Source organism: Ranitomeya variabilis, chromosome 5 (genome assembly GCF_051348905.1).
Source record: "Ranitomeya variabilis isolate aRanVar5 chromosome 5, aRanVar5.hap1, whole genome shotgun sequence".
In the NCBI taxonomy this organism is placed as follows: Eukaryota; Metazoa; Chordata; class Amphibia; order Anura; family Dendrobatidae; genus Ranitomeya; species Ranitomeya variabilis.
In genome coordinates this window covers 629,553,634-629,571,003 of record NC_135236.1, presented here as the reverse complement: position 1 = coordinate 629,571,003, position 17,370 = coordinate 629,553,634, and the positions used below count along the sequence as shown (strand labels likewise).

At 44.0% G+C, this 17,370-nt stretch overlaps 1 protein-coding gene across 3 annotated transcripts in view; it reads right to left on the bottom strand.

The window, feature by feature from the left end:
* Positions 1 to 17,370, bottom strand: part of LOC143776637 (protocadherin gamma-C5-like) — a 671,321-nt gene that overhangs the window by 615,456 nt on the left and 38,495 nt on the right. Inside the window, exon 1 of one of the 3 annotated variants that reach the window (XM_077266257.1) lies at positions 10,729 to 13,279. The exons of the other annotated variants lie outside the window; for them this stretch is intronic. Within the exon in view, the coding sequence (XP_077122372.1) occupies positions 10,729 to 13,134 (2,406 nt within the window). The 5' untranslated portion in view covers positions 13,135 to 13,279. Of the gene's footprint in view, positions 1 to 10,728; positions 13,280 to 17,370 lie in introns of those variants that run through there. 3 annotated transcript variants of the gene reach the window in all.

The window sequence follows — 17,370 nt, the reverse complement described above, 5'->3', positions numbered from 1 at the left end:
TACCGTATTTTTCCGACCATAAGACGCACTTTTTTCCTCCAAACTTGGGAGGAAAGTGTGGGTGCGTCTTATGGTACGGATGTAGCATGTGGGGAGGGTGGCAGCAGTTAGTGGGATCGCACTGTTATCCCACTTCAGGATGTCCTAGCTGCCCGGAATCAGAGCTGGGAAAACCATGTGGTCCCAATGATTAAGTGCAGTGAATATTCATTAGCGGCTCCCCGCCCACCGATCAGCTGAGCGGTGAGCCAGAGCAGCAAATGAATACTGCACTTAAGCAGGGACACGCATGGCTTCCTCAGCGCTGATTTCTGCAGCAGCTAGGGAGATTTGTGTGTCCTGGGGAGGAGGAGGCAGCAGCAGCAGGGGCCAGAGCGGAGAGGAGATCGCTGTATACCTGCCTGCCATGCCTGGATGCCGAGTGCTGTGCACAAACAGGACCTATGTGATGTCAGGAGTGGGCGGGCTGGAGCATCACATGGCAGCACAGAGCCCTCCCTCTTCTTGACATCATCACAGGTCCTTCAGGCTCTCCACTAGAATCTGCAGGCTTCCTCAAAACCTGTGCTGTGGAGAGGCAACAAGAGGGAGGGCTCTGTGTGCAGTCATGGGATGCTTTTACCTCACCACAGTGTCTGGCTGGCTGCCACAATTAGGAGATTAGTCTTTACAATACACAATAAAGCACTCTGCCACTCCTGTGGTGAACTATAACTCCCAGCATGCCATAGGATCTGCAGGACATGCTGGGAGTTATAGTTCTCCCATGGGATTTTAAAGCAGCACTCCAGTGCTATTTTGCAGTGCTGGAGTGGTGCTTTCAATTTCAGCCCTGTGCCCCCATTCTTATACTCACCCTCCAGCATCTTCATATAGTACTTTACAGACACCAGACTGGTCCTGCAGCTTCCAACATAATAACATACTATTATATGTAATAACACCACATATAATAGTATGTTATTTATGTTATTAAATATTTTACTACATTTTTTTGCTTCAAATATTTTTTTCCCCTATTTTCCACCTCTAAAACCTGGGTGCGCCTTATAGTCCGGTGCGTCTTATAGTCCGAAAAATACGGTAAGTTGTGGACCATCCTAATTTTTTGGGGTAGAGTATTCCAGAGGATTGGCGCAACGAGGGAGAAGTCTTGGAGCCGGGATTTGAAGATACAGATTAGTGCAGGGGGATGCTGCACTGTACAGAGCTTTGTGAGTGAGGACAAGCAGTTTGAATTGGATCCTATAATGAATGGGCAGCCAGTGCAATGACTAGCGAAGAGCAGAAGCATCCAAGTACCGATTAGCCAGATGGACGACACTGGCTAATGCACTAAGGATGGACTGGAGAGGGGAAAGTCGAGTGAGAGGGAGGCCAGTTAATAGAGAATTACAGTAATCCAGGCGAGAGTGGATCAGGGAAACAGTGACTTTTTTTGTTTCCATGGCAAGAAAGGGGCGGATTCTAGAGATGTTCTTTAGGTGTGAGCAGCAAGAGTGGGCAAGAGAATGTATATGGGAGGTGAAGGAAAGATTGATGTCAAGCATGACGCACAGACAGCGCGCCTGCTGCCTAGGCGTTATTATGGTGCCAATCACAGATAGGGAGATGTCAGATTTATGGAGATTAGTAGACATCGGGAGCAGAAGAAGTTCATTGTTGGACAGGTTGAATTTCAGATAGAGAGTGGACATGATGTTGGAGACTACAGACAGATACTCACTGGTGTTCTGTAGTACAGTAGGGCTAAGGTCAGGGGATGAGGTGTATAGTTTTGTGTCATCAGTATAAAGATGGTACTGAAAGTCAAATCTGCTGATGGTTTGTCTAATTGGGTCCATGTAGAGAAAGAGAAGAGAAGGGGGCCAAGAACTGAACTCTGAGGGACCCCAACAGTGAGAGGAAGATGAGATGAAGTGGAGACAATGAACGATACACTGAAGGAGCACAATGAGCGATACACTGAAGGAGTGGTAAGAAAGATAGTAAGAGAATCAGGAGAGAGCAGTGTCCTTAATCCCTATTGATTGAATCATAGAGAGTAGGAGATGGTGGTCACCAGTGTCATGGTTGGCAGGAGGGGACAGAGTGTTGAGTGTTACCCTGCCACCAGCATACCATGGACTTGGACTTCATGGATGCACCCGACACATGAGCGGCTTCTTGCTGCATCTGCAACATGATGCTCGTATTGTTCAGATTAGAAATAATGCTGACTACTGGGTTGCCACTCTGTAAGATCCACGATACAAGAGTAAATTTTGCCAGATGCTTCCCCCCCTGGAAAGGATGCACACATGCTGGAATATCGAAACACACTTGTAGAAAATCTTAATAGAGGTTTTCCTCAAGACAGCAGTGAGGCACACAGTGTGCATCACAGTTATAGACTCCCAACCCTGGGGAACGTCGAGTCGTCAAGGCAAAAATATTAGCAGCAGCAGCAGTGTAAGTTTCAGAAGCAATACCTGTTAGTTGTTTCACACATTTTTTTAGACCAACCAGTGCACCTGCAGAACATAGTACAAGTCTGACATCTTGTGAACGACTATAGAGGATGGTGCATGAGTATCTTGAGCTCAATATCAATGCCATAAGGGGGAATTTGGACCCTTTTGCATTTTGGTGTTCAAAAATTGAAGAGTGGCCTGAGCTTGTCTGTCATGTCTTGGAGGTTTTGTCATGCTCGGTAGCAAACATTCTCTTACAACGTGTCTTAAGCGCTGTTGGTGGTGTTTTGAAGGATAACCTTTGTCGTGGCTTCTGTGCATTCTGTTGCTATTGTTGATGATGTTACAAGCAATTTAGTGAAATGTGGAGACTCCAAGTTGGGTCTCCATCTGGTGGCTGCCTGTAGTGGAAGGGGTGTCGGAGCCCCATTATACTATTTCTACTCTGGGGAAATTAATGCCACTTTAATGGTGTGTGGCAAACATTTTTTGAAATTTGAAGACCAAGTTGAGTCTCCAACTGGTGTGTTGTCTGTAGTGGAAGGTGTGTCAGAGACCATTATACTATTTCTACTGAGGGGAATTTGAGGCCACTTTAGTGGTATGTGACAATAATTTTTTAAAATGTGGAGAATCCAAGTTGGGTCTCCTTCATATGTGTTGCCTGAATTTGGCGGGGCTTTCAGAGCACCAGTCCTATACCTGTCACTCTTCCACCTGTTACTGTTAGATGTTTAAGCTAGAAACGCTGGTCCAAGCCCTGTCTCAGGCCCTGATCCATGCATCCATGCTGCACAATTATACTATTTGTACTCTGGATCAATTGATGCCTCTTTTCCTGCTGTCTGCCCCTACTTTGAGCTGTTTTGGCAGTTTTTTGTCCCCCTCCAAAGATGTTATCTATACGTTTGGTTTTGCTCTTCTCTGCAGACGTAGATCCACATATGTGTGGTTTGCTTCTAAATCAAAGGCCCAAACTATAAATCATCAAAAAAGCAAACATATTGGTAGACAGAAATAAGACAATAAAAAAGGGAGGCTGTAAAAGGTCTTGCGTTATCTACGTTGGCATGACCATTGAGTCTAGTGATTAGTTGCAGCAATGACATGCTCTTTAGATGTAACGTCACTGCTGCAGTTGGTCAATAAAGAAAGGAGAAGCACAAAGACATAGCTCAACCTGTGGAGGGTAAGTAAGGCTGATTTGGGCATTTTTATCAAGCAAATACCACTGACTAGAAAAAAGGTTTTCAACAAATAAACACTTTAATAATGAGACAGTAGATGAACCCTCACATTTGTACAATCCATAGCAGTACTGCCTAATTCTTTTCCAGACTTATAATCATTAAGGACAGAAAGTCCAAAATATAGAATTGGTTACATAAAGTTTACATATAAATAGTGTTGAGCGATACCGTCCGATAATTGAAAGTATCGGTATCGGATAGTATCGGCCGATACCCGAAAAGTATCAGATATCGCCGATACCGATACCCGATACCAATACAAGTCAATGGGACACCAAGTATCGGAAGGTATCCTCATGGTTCCCAGGGTCTGAAGGAGAGGAAACTCTCCTTCAGGCCCTGGGATCCATATTAATGTGTAAAATAAAGAATTAAAATAAAAAATATTGATATACTCACCTCTCCGGAGGCCCTTGCACCTTACCGCTGTTAACCGTCAGCCTTCTTTGCTTAAAATGAGCGTGTTTAGGGCCTTCCATGATGTCACGGCTTCTGATTGGTCGCGTGCCGCTCATGTGACCACCACGCGACCAATCACAAGCCGCGACGTCTGTTGTGAACTCTGTTCTCCAACTCCCTCCTTTGGTCAGGAATGGTATTTCTGTGAGTTCTGTCCGTGGGTTCCCTCTGGTGGCTGAAAGTGGAGCTGCTGGTCTGGAGGTGGCTTCCTCAGCTGCATCGTTTAAGACTGGGCTGGTTCCTCTATTTAACTCTGCTCAGATCGTTACCTGATGCCAGTTGTCAATGTATCTGTACTGGTTCAGATCTCACTTGGATCTCCTGATGACCTGTCTACTTCAGCAGAAGCTAAGTTCCTGTTAATCTCATTTGTTGTTCATTTGTGTGCTGAATATATTTCTGAGTACCTGTTACGTTTTGTCCAGCTGGCTATCATGATATTGTCTCGCTAGCTGGAAGCTCTGGGTTGCAGAGTGGCACCTACCGCGCCGTGAGTCGGCGCGGAGGGTTTCTTGCTCACTCTGCGTGGCTTTTTGTAGTTTTTTGTGCTGACCGCAAAGATCCCTTTATCTATTTTCTGTCTATTTAGTAAGTCGGGCCTCCTTTGCTGAAACCTGTCTCATTCCTATGTTTGTGCCTTCCTCTTAACTCACAGTCAATATATGTGGGGGGCTGCTCTTTTCCTTTGGGGAATTTCTCTGAGGCAAGGTGAGGCTATATTTCTCTTTAGGGGTAGTTACCTCTCAGGCTGTGAAGAGTCGTCTAGGCAGAGTCAGGTACGATCCACGGCTAATTCTAGTGTGTGTGATAATAGATTAAGGATGCGGTCAGCAGAGCTCCCACTTCCCAGAGCTCGCTCTATTTTGCAGTTTTGACTATCAGGTCATTCCCGATGCACCTAACCACCAGGTCCAGCCATAACAGTACAACTGGCCAAAAAGTGTTAATGCATCTCAATAGAGGGATAAGAGAAGTTCTGAGACCATTTTTTTTTCTCTGCAGTGTGTTTAGTCCTTTTTTTCCCCTAAACCTCTGGGTGGTTCAGGACTCAGGTGTAGATATGGACATTCAAGGTCTGTCCTCTTGTGTGGATAATCTCACTGCAAGGGTACAAGGCATTCAGGATTATATAGTTCAGAATCCTATGTTAGAGCCTAGAATCCCAATTCCTGATTTGTTTTCTGGGGATATATCAAAGTTCCTGAATTTCAAGAATAATTGTAAACTGTATCTTGCCCTGAAACCTCGCTCCTCTGGTTACCCTAGTCAGCAAGTAAAAATCATTATTTCCTTGTTGCGTGGTGACCCTCAAGACTGGGCATTCTCCCTTGCGCCAGGAGATCCTGCATTGCTTAATGTAGATGTGTTTTTTCTGGCGCTTGGATTGCTCTATGACGAACCAAATTCTGTGGATCAGGCAGAGAAAATCTTGCTGGCTCTATGTCAGGGTCAGGATGATGCTGAAATGTATTGTCAGAAGTTTAGAAAGTGGTCTGTGCTTACTCAATGGAATGAGTGTGCTCTGGCAGCGATTTTCAGAAAGGGTCTTTCTGAGGGCCTTAAGGATGTTATGGTGGGGTTCCCCACACCTGCTGGTCTGAATGAATCAATGTCCTTGGCTATTCAGATCGATCGGCGTTTGCGGGAGCGGAAAGTTGTGCACCATATGGCGGTGTCCTCTGAGAAGAGACCTGAGCCTATGCAATGTGATAGGACTTTGACCAGAACTGAACGGCAAGAGCACAGACGTCAGAATGGGCTGTGTTTTTACTGTGGTGACTCCACTCATGCTATCTCTGATTGTCCTAAGCGCACTAAGCGGTCTGCTAGGTCTGTCACCATTGGTACTATACAGCCTAATTTTCTTTTGTCCGTTACTTTGATTTGCTCTTTGTCATCCTACTCTGTTATGGCGTTTGTGGATTCAGGCGCAGCCCTGAATTTGATGGACTTAGAGTATGCCAGGCGCTGTGGTTTTTTCTTGGAGCCCTTGCAGCATCCTATTCCATTAAGGGGAATTGATGCTACGCCTTTGGCCAAGAATAAGCCTCAGTACTGGACCCAGTTGACCATGTGCATGGCTCCTGCACATCGGGAAGATATTCGCTTTTTGGTGTTGCATCATTTGCATGATGTGGTCGTGTTGGGTTTGCCATGGCTACAGGTCCATAATCCAGTATTGGACTGGAAATCTATGTCTGTGTCCAGTTGGGGTTGTCAAGGGGCCCATGGTGATGTTCCAGCATTGTCAATTTCTTCTTCCACTCCTTCTGAAGTACCTGAGTTTTTGTCGGATTACCAGGATGTATTTGATGAGCCCAAGCCCAGTGCCCTGCCTCCTCATAGGGATTGTGATTATGCTATTAATTTGATTCCTGGTAGTAAGTTTCCTAAAGGCCAACTTTTCAATTTATCTGTGCCAGAACACGCCGCTATGCGGAGCTATATAAAGGAGTCCTTGGAGAAAGGGCATATTCGCCCGTCGTCGTCACCGTTGGGAGCAGGGTTCTTTTTTGTGGCCAAGAAGGATGGTTCTCTGAGACCTTGTATAGATTACCGCCTTCTTAATAAAATCACGGTCAAATTTCAGTACCCTTTGCCTCTATTGTCTGATTTGTTTGCTCGGATTAAGGGGGCTAGTTGGTTTACCAAGATAGATCTTCGAGGAGTGTATAATCTTGTGCGTATTAAGCGGGGCGATGAATGGAAAACCCCATTTAATACGCCCGAGGGCCATTTTGAGTATCTGGTGATGCCATTCGGGCTTTCTAATGCGCCATCTGTATTCCAGTCCTTTATGCATGACATCTTCCGAAAGTATCTGGATAGATTCATGATAGTATATTTGGATGATATTTTGGTCTTTTCGGATGATTGGGAGTTTCATGTGAAGCAGGTCAGAATGGTGTTCCAAGTCCTTCGTGCTAATTCCTTGTTTGTGAAGGGGTCTAAGTGTCTCTTTGGAGTTCAGAAGGTTTCCTTTTTGGGCTTCATTTTTTCCCCTTCTACTATCGAGATGGACCCAGTTAAAGTCCAGGCCATTTATGATTGGACTCAGCCTACATCTGTAAAGAGAATTCAGAAATTCCTGGGCTTTACGAATTTTTACCGTCGCTTTATTGCTAATTTTTCTAGTGTTGTCAAACCACTGACTGATTTGACCAAGAAAGGTGCGGTCATTGAGGCGTTTCAGGAGCTGAAACGTCGTTTTTCTTCGGCTCCTGTGTTGTGTGAGCCAGATGTTTCGCTCCCTTTTCAGGTCGAGGTTGATGCTTCTGAGATTGGAGCAGGGGCTGTTTTGTCTCAGAGAAGTTCTGATGGCTCTGTGATGAAGCCATGTGCTTTCTTTTATAGAAAGTTTTCGCCTGCTGAGCGTAATTATGATGTTGGCAATCTGGAGTTGTTGGCCATGAAGTGGGCATTCAAGGAGTGGCGACATTGGCTTGAGGACGCCAAGCATCGCGTGGTGGTCTTGACGGATCACAAGAATTTGACTTATCTCGAGTCTGCCAAGCGGTTGAACCCTAGACAGGCTCGATGGTCACTGTTTTTCTCCCGTTTCGATTTCGTGGTTTCATACCTTCCGGGTTCTAAGAATGTGAAGGCTGATGCCCTTTCAAACAGTTTTGTGCCTGATTCTCCGGGAGTTTCTGAGCCGGCTGGTATTCTCAAAGAGGGGGTGATTTTGTCTGCCATCTCCCCTGATTTGTGGCGGGTTCTGCAGGAGTTTCAGGCGAATAGACCTGACCGCTGTCCTGCAGAGAGACTGTTTGTCCCTGATAGATGGACTAGTAGGGTTATCTCGGAGGTTCATTGTTCGGTGTTGGCTGGTCATCCTGGAATTTTTGGTACCAGAGATTTGGTGGCTAGGTCCTTTGGGTGGCCTTCCTTGTCCCGGGATGTGCGTGCTTTTGTGCAGTCCTGTGGGACTTGTGCTCGGGCGAAGCCCTGCTGTTCTCGTGCCAGTGGGTTACTTTTGCCCTTGCCGGTCCCGAAGAGGCCCTGGACACATGTTTCCATGGATTTTATTTCAGATCTCCCTGTCTCTCAAAGGATGTCGGTCATCTGGGTGGTTTGTGATCGCTTCTCTAAGATGGTCCATTTGGTACCTTTGCCTAAGTTGCCTTCATCCTCTGATTTGGTTCCGTTGTTTTTCCAGCATGTGGTTCGTTTGCATGGCATTCCGGAGAACATTGTGTCGGACAGAGGTTCCCAGTTTCTTTCGAGGTTTTGGCGGTCCTTTTGTGCTAAGATGGGCATTGATTTGTCTTTTTCTTCTGCTTTCCATCCTCAGACAAATGGCCAAACTGAGCGAACCATTCAGACTTTGGAGACCTATCTGAGATGCTTTGTTTCTGCTGATCAGGATGATTGGATGACCTTCTTGCCATTGGCTGAGTTCGCCCTTAATAATCGGGCCAGTTCAGCAACTTTGGTTTCACCTTTTTATTGTAATTCTGGTTTCCATCCTCGTTTCTCTTCAGGGCAGGTTGAGCCTTCGGACTGTCCTGGTGTGGATTCTGTGGTGGACAGGTTGCAGCAAATTTGGACTCATGTAGTGGACAATTTGACATTGTCACAGGAGAAGGCTCAACGTTTCACTAACCGCCATCGCCGTGTTGGTCCTCGACTTCGTGTTGGGGATCTGGTTTGGCTGTCATCTCGTTATGTTCCTATGAAGGTTTCTTCTCCTAAGTTTAAGCCTCGTTTTATTGGGCCTTATAAGATTTCTGAAATCCTCAATCCTGTGTCATTTCGTTTGGACCTTCCAGCTTCTTTTGCCATCCATAATGTGTTCCATAGGTCGTTGTTACAGAGATATGTGGCGCCTATGGTTCCTTCCATTGACCCTCCTGCTCCGGTGTTGTTCGAGGGAGAATTGGAGTATGTGGTGGAGAAGATTTTAGATTCTCGTATCTCGAGACGGAAACTTCAGTATCTGGTCAAATGGAAGGGCTATGGTCAGGAAGATAATTCCTGGGTTCTTGCCTCCGATGTCCATGCGGCCGATTTGGTTTGTGCCTTTCATTTGGCTCATCCTAATCGGCCGGGGGGTTCTGGTGAGGGTTCGGTGACCCCTCCTCAAGGGGGGGTACTGTTGTGAACTCTGTTCTCAAACTCCCTCCTGTGGTCAGGAATGGTATTTCTGTGAGTTCTGTGCGTGGGTTCCCTCTGGTGGCTGAAAGTGGAGCTGCTGGTCTGGAGGTGGCTTCCTCAGCTGCATCGTTTAAGACTGGGCTGGTTCCTCTATTTAACTCTGCTCAGATCGTTACCTGATGCCAGTTGTCAATGTATCTGTACTGGTTCAGATCTCACTTGGATCTCCTGATGACCTGTCTACTTCAGCAGAAGCTAAGTTCCTGTTAAGCTCATTTGTTGTTCATTTGTGTGCTGAATATATTTCTGAGTACCTGTTAAGTTTTGTCCAGCTGGCTATCATGATATTGTCTCGCTAGCTGGAAGCTCTGGGTTGCAGAGTGGCACCTACCGCGCCGTGAGTCGGTGCGGGGGGTTTCTTGCTCACTCTGCGTGGCTTTTTGTAGTTTTTTGTGCTGACCGCAAAGATCCCTTTATCTATTTTCTGTCTATTTAGTAAGTCGGGCCTCCTTTGCTGAAACCTGTCTCATTCCTATGTTTGTGCCTTCCTCTTAACTCACAGTCAATATATGTGGGGGGCTGCTCTTTTCCTTTGGGGAATTTCTCTGAGGCAAGATGAGGCTATATTTCTCTTTAGGGGTAGTTACCTCTCAGGCTGTGAAGAGTCGTCTAGGCAGAGTCAGGTACGATCCACGGCTAATTCTAGTGTGTGTGATAATAGATTAGGGCTGTGGTCAGCAGAGCTCCCACTTCCCAGAGCTCGCTCTATTTTGCAGTTTTGACTATCAGGTCATTCCCGGTGCACCTAACCACCAGGTCCAGCCATAACAGACGTCATTCTCAGGTCCTAAATTCCTAATTCTAGGAATTTAGGATCTGAGAATGACGTCGCGGCTTGTGATTGGTCGCGTGGCGGTCACATGAGCGGCACACGACCAATCAGAAGCCGTGACGTCATGGAAGGCCCTAAACGCGCTCATTTTAAGCAAAGAAGGCTGCCGGTTAACAGCGGTAAGGTGCAGGGGCCTCCGGAGAGGTGAGTATATCAATATTTTTTATTTTAATTCTTTATTTTACACATTAATATGGATCCGATACCGATTCCCGATACCACAAAAGTATCGGAACTCGGTATCGGAATTCCGATACCGCAAGTATCGGCCGATACCCGATACTTGCGTTATCGGAATGCTCAACACTACATATAAAGTGTAAATCCAAATTACTTCTGCAGATAAATGTAGAATAATAAAATGGCGTGCCTATTATGTATCTAACATTAATTAGAAGGCCTTAAAGTTCTTATAAAAGTATATTTTGAACATTCATGCCTGTAAATCAAAAATGTAAAGTACAACCTTCCATTAGATGAGAAACTTGCTGCCGTAGAAATTAAAATAAATACAGAACAGAAAATGTTCTCTATCAGCACAACTATAAAGCACATATGAATAAGATTTGCTTCATACCTGTGCAATGTTTCCACGACTCAGATCATTCCCAGCAGTTGTTTCCTCGGTGTCTATGAGATTCTCTGTGGGGACGTTCTGCACTGGTTTCAGATAAGCGATTTCATTCTGCTTGGAGTCCAGAGTCACACACACATCATATGAGAATGGGAAAGGTAAACTGGTATCACTGATCTCAGAAGGACATCCCAGGGTGAACTGAGGATACACATTTCTACTATATGCCCCATAGCTTGTAGGAGTACTTGATTTTCTGCATTTTAAGACCACAGTAATTAATACTGTTGCAATGAACACAATTGATATAAGAGCAATGGAAACCACCAAGTAGAAAGTCACATTAGAAGAAGTATTAGAAATATTAGGTTGTTTCTTAATCTCTGGAACAACTTGTTGAAAGTTTTCAGCCACAACTAACTGTAATGAAACTGTACATGACAAAGATGGGATCCCATTATCCTTCACCATAACCACAATCTTTTGTCGCAAAGTATCTGTGTCCTGAATGTCACGTCCAATTTTGATTTCTCCAGTATATTGGCCAATGGTGAAAAATGAAGGATCGGGAACTTGAAGTAAGTGATAGGAGAGCCAGGCGTTGTGTCCAGAGTCAGCGTCTACTGCAATCACTTTGGTGACTAGATAACCTTTCTCAGCAGAGTGAGGAATAAACTCAAATAATGCTGATCCCTCTGTGTCTGGTGATGGGTAGAGGATCTTCGGAGCATTATCATTCTTATCAATGATACATATCCTCACTGTGACATTACTGCTAAGAGGAGGAGATCCACTGTCTTTAGCCATCACCTGGAACTGAAATTCCCGCAACTGTTCATAGTCAAATGACCTCTGGGCGAAGAGAACTCCACTTATAGAATTGATGGAAATATAAGATGTCACAGGAATATCGTCTACGTTGCTGTTTAGAATGCTGTAACTAATTTTCCCATTTTCATCACCATCAGGATCTGAGGCTCGGACATTGTGTATTGATGTACCTGGTTGGTTATTTTCTCCAATATACAGAATATATTTCATCTTCTCAAAAACTGGAGCATTGTCATTCACATCTGAGATATTGAGCTGGATGGTTTTGTTGGTGGACAGTGGAGGAGATCCGCCATCCATACAGTGTATGGTGACATTGTAGGAAGGATTTCTTTCTCGGTCCATGCTAGCTGCAGCTACCAGTTTATAGTAAGTACTAGAAGATGGAATTAGGTGAAAAGCCAAAGTGTCTGAGATGTGACAAACAACTTCACTATTCATCCCAGAGTCCAAGTCCTGGACATTCAGTAATGACACCACAGTTCCTGGTGGTGAGTCCTCTGGAATTGATGCTAAGAGAGATGTGATAGTTATTTCTGGGGCATTGTCATTGACATCTATCACTTGTATTGTCACCTTACAATGGGTCACATATCCTCCACCATCTTTTGCTACTACAGTGATTTCATAGGAATCCAATGTTTCATAATCCAAATTTCCTATTACTTTGATGTCCCCATTTAATGAGTCTATAGTAAATAACTGACGAGCATTGTCAGATATATGACTAAAGGAATAAGCTATTTCAGCATTGGACCCTTCATCTTCATCAGTTGCATTTAGATGAATTACAAGAGACCCAATAGCTGCATCTTCATGTAATCTTACATGATATGTGTCCTGATTAAATATCGGCAGGTTATCATTAAAATCTTGTACAATAATCCTGACTGTAGCAGTGCTTGACTTCTGTGGGTTACCTCCATCCAAGGCTGTTAATATTAACTCATAGTAACTCTGTTTCTCTCTGTCCAGTGACTTTTCTAGAATAATTTCTGGATATTTAATTCCATCTGTCGCTATTTTTTCTCCAAGGCCAAAGTTTTCATTGCCGCTCAGTGTATAACTTTGTATGGAGTTGGAGCCTAAGTCTGGATCTTGTGCATTTCCTAAAGGAAAACGTGCACCGGCTAATGTAACTTCACTGATTTCTAAATCAAAATCTTTGTCTGCGAATATCGGTGAGTTATCATTCACATCCTGGATTTCTATGGTGATTGTGTAAAAAGTCAAAGGATTTTCTATCACAGCCTCCAGGTTTATAAAGCAGTTTGGTTTATTTCCACATAACGTTTCTCTGTCAATTCTGTCTGTCACAAATAAGTCTCCATTTTCCAAGTTAACATTCAGATTCTTAATTTTGGATTTTGAAATTAGTTGAAATTTTCTATTTGCAAATTCATCCACATTTAATCCAAGATCTTTTGCCACATTCCCAATTACAGATCCTTTCTTCATTTCTTCAAGTACTGAATATTGTAACTGACCATAGGTATCATTGATAAAGAAGAAAATAATGGAAAATACCTGATATATCTGCTGCCATTGTTTTTTTCTGTTTCCTGCTGTATGATTCATTGTCAGAAAGCTGTGATATAAAAGTTTCCTCTGCTGTAATCCACAATAAGGGAATATTATTCCAGAAAAAGGGAAATAAAAAAATGACGATCTTTATTGTAGTCCAGACTGCAGGGTGTCCTCCAGAAAAATCTGTGTTTTCTTATATCCGGCACTGTGAGGTTGTAATGATTTTAGTTGATATTCTTTCTAGTCTATTTGGAAAAAATTGATAAGCAGTCTTATACTGCCACTCAGTGTTCAAAAATACTAACTGCTACTGTTCTGCAATAAGATATTGCAATTAGTTTGTAAGAGTCAGCTTTACATTCTTCACTTATTTAGCATGATTGAGTGATAATAAAATACATAAATATTATAAATAGAATAAGATTTTGCAACTTGTTTGGAAGTTTCAGCCTTACATTTCAATTTTTTTATGTAAAATGTGTTAATATTATATGAAACCCCAAAAATATATATAATATATATATAATATATAATATTTATGAAAAAGTAGTTTATGAGAAGTGTATAACATATTTCTAGATTCATTTAAAATATCAATTCAATAAAACATAATTGCAGTATGTAACAAACTGTTCTTTGTTTCATGTTCTTAAACACAATTCCTGTGATCTTATAACATTATTCAAGTCAGTGAAAAATAGGCTCATCGGTCACTGGAGCTCAAATATCACTGACTTGATTTATTATGAGCTCAGAGGGTTGGAAACACTCACTCCTGTGATAAAAAAGACAGGAAAATGTGTTACATCAGAAATCATCAGCTGTGAAACCCTGCTGTGTCATCTGTATACTCCCTTATCTTAAATTATTTAAGCTTCCCACCATGGCCAGGAGCTTTGTGTCATGCTGGGTGAGGTAGCTAAGGGTACCGTCACACATTGAAATTTCCATCGCTACGACGTTACGATTTGTGACGTTCTAGCGATATCGTTACGATATCGCAGTGTCTGACACGCAGCAGCGATCAGGGATCCTGCTGAGAATCGTACGTCGCAGCAGATCGTATGGAACTTTCTTTCGTCGCTTGATCACCCGCTGACATCGCTGGATCGTTGTGTGTGACAGCGATCCAGCGATGTCTTCGCTTGTAACCAGGGTAAACATCGGGTAACTAAGCGCAGGGCCGCGCTTAGTAACCCGATGTTTACCCTGGTTACAAGCGTAAACGTAAAAAAACAAACCGTACATGCTCACCCGTCGGTGTCCTTCAGGTCCCTTGCCGTCTGCTTCCTGCTCTGAGTGCCGGCCGGAAAGTGAGAGCAGATCACAGCGGTGCTGCGATCTGCTCTCACTGTACGGCTGCACTCAGAGCAGGAAGCAGACGGCAAGGGACCTGAAGGACACCGACGGGTGAGTATGTACTGTTTGTTTTTTTACGTTTACGCTGGTAACCAGGGTAAACATCGGGTTACTAAGCGCGGCCCTGCGCTTAGTTACCCGATGTTTACCCTGGTTACCCGGGGACTTCGGCATCGCTCCAGCGCCGTGATTGCAACGTGTGACCGCAGTCTACGACGCTGGAGCGATATTCATACGATCGCTGCGACGTCACGGATCGTGCCGTCGCAGCGATGAAAATTTCAATGTGTGACGGTACCTTAAGTGCACAACAACGGAAGAGGGTGAGGGAGCCCAAACACTAGGAAAGGGGGGAGTAGGCAGATCTGACAACACCCTGTCTGCTCTTAACGTCCCTAAATTGGTTCCGCACCTATTGCCGAACAGGAACCTAATACCTGAATGCCCCTCACGATAGGCCCTGGATGGGGAGTGAACAGAGTGAGTGCTAGGCAGCCCCCACTACCACTAAAGACAAAGCAGGATGATGAACGAGGGAATACACTTAGCTTGAGAGGACACAAGAGAGCTCATGCCAACAATCCTCATAAAAGCTCCAAGAAAAAAATAGTCGAGTTCCAGCACACATTTCCAAACAGACAGAGGAAAATAGAGCTAACATCAGCACCTAGCTGAAGGGACTTACGGCATTTAAACATCCAACAAGGGTGTGCCAATAAGCAGCAGAAGGTGGAGGTCACTGCTATGTCCTAAAGAGAGGAGGATATCACTCCATAACAGAGATGCAAAAATCAAGAAGGTAATTGCAAAGCCAAGTGCAATGACCTTCTACAGTCGAATCCAAAATTACTGTCTGTTGCACCTGGCACACCCATGACATTACCCCCCTTCTACAAGAGACCTTCTGACACTCAGGACCTGGTTTCTCAGGATGAGAGGAATGGAACGAATGAACTAGCCTAGGGCCATACACCTCTGATACTGAAACCTACATCCATCCTTCTGGACCTTAACCCCTACAAGTACTGCAGGGAATGACGCTAAATATGAGAATCAACAAACTTTGAAATCTGGAACTCCAAATTACCATCAACTATGATTGGGGGTGACGGCAGGAGAGAGGACTCAAGAGGTTCAACATAATTCTTGAGCAGAGACCTGTGGAACACATTGTCAATTTTAAGAGCCAAAAAGCTGCAGGGTTAATTATTTTATACCCAATAAACCTAGGTCCCAATTTCCAGGAAGGGATCTTCAACTTGATATTAATGATAGACAATCACACAGTCATTTATACCTACAGTACAGACCAAAAGCTTGGACACACCTTTTCATTTAAAGATTTTTCCGTATTTTCATGACTATAAAAATTGTACATTCACACTGAAGGCATCAAAACTATGAATTAACACATGTGGAATTATATACTTAACAAAAAAGTGTGAAACAACTGAAATTATGTCTTATATTCTAGGTTCTTCAAAGTAGCCACCTTTTCCTTTGATGACTGCTTTGCACACTCTTTGCATTCTCTTGATGAGCTTCAAGAGGTAGTCACCGGGAATGGTTTTCACTTCTCAGGTGTGCCCTGTCAGGTTTAATAAGTGGGATTTCTTGCCTTATAAATGGTGTTGGGACCATCAGTTGTGTTGTGCAGAAGTCTGGTGGATACACAGCTGATAGTCCTACTGAATAGACTGTTAGATTTTGTATTATGGCAAGAAAAAAGCAGCTAAGTAAAGAAAAACGAGTGGCCATCATTACTTTAAGAAATGAAGGTCAGTCAGTCCAAAAAATTGGGAAAACTTTGAAAGTGTCCCCTAGTGCAGTGGCAAAAACCATCAAGCGCTACAAAGAAACTGGCTCACATGAGGACCGCCCCAGGACAGGAAAACCAAGAGTCACCTCTGCTTCTGAGGATAAGTTTACCCGAGTCACCAGCCTCAGAAATTGCAGGTTAACAGCAGCTCAGATTAGAGATCAGGTCAATGCCACACAGAGTTCTAGCAGCACCCATCTCTACAACAACTGTTAAGAGGAGACTGTGCAGCAGGCTTTCATGGTAAAATAGCTGCTAGGAAACCATTGCTAAGGACAGGCAACAAGCAGAAGAGACTTGTTTGGGCTAAAGAACACAAGGAATGGACATCAGACCAGTGGAAGTCTGTGATTTGGTCTGATGAGTCCAAATTTGAGATCTTTGGTTCCAACCACCGTGTCTTTATGTGACGCAGAAAAGGTGAACGGATGGACTCTACATGCCTGGTTCCCACCGTGAAGCATGGAGGAGGAGGTGTGATGGTGTGGGGGTGCTTTGCTGGTGACACTGTTGGGGATTTATTCAAAACTGAAGGCATGCTGAACCAGCATGGCTACCACAGCATCTTGCAGCGGCATGCTATTCCATCCGGTTTGCATTTAGTTGGTCCATCATTTATTTTTCAACAGGACAATGACCCCAAACACACCTCCAGGCTGTGTAAGGGCTATTTGACCAAGAAGGAGAGTGATGGGGTTCTACGCCAGATGACCTGGCCTCCACAGTCACCAGACTTGAACCCAATCGAGATGGCTTGGGGTGAGCTGGACCACAGAGTGAAGGCAAAAGGGCCAACAAGTGCTAAGCATCTCTGGGAACTCCTTCAAGATTGTTGGAAGACCATTCCCGGAGACTACCTCTTGAAACTCATCAAGAGAATGCCAAGAGTGTGCAAAGCAGTCATCAAAGCAAAAGGTGGAAACTTTGAAGAACCTAGAATATAAGACATAACAAAAAAGTGTGAAACAACTGAAATTAAGTATATAATTCCACATGTGTTAATTCATAGTTTTGATGCCTTCAGTGTGAATGTACAATTTTCATGTTCATGAAAATACAGAAAAATCTGTAAATGAGAAGGTGTGTCCAAACTTTTTGGTCTGTACTGT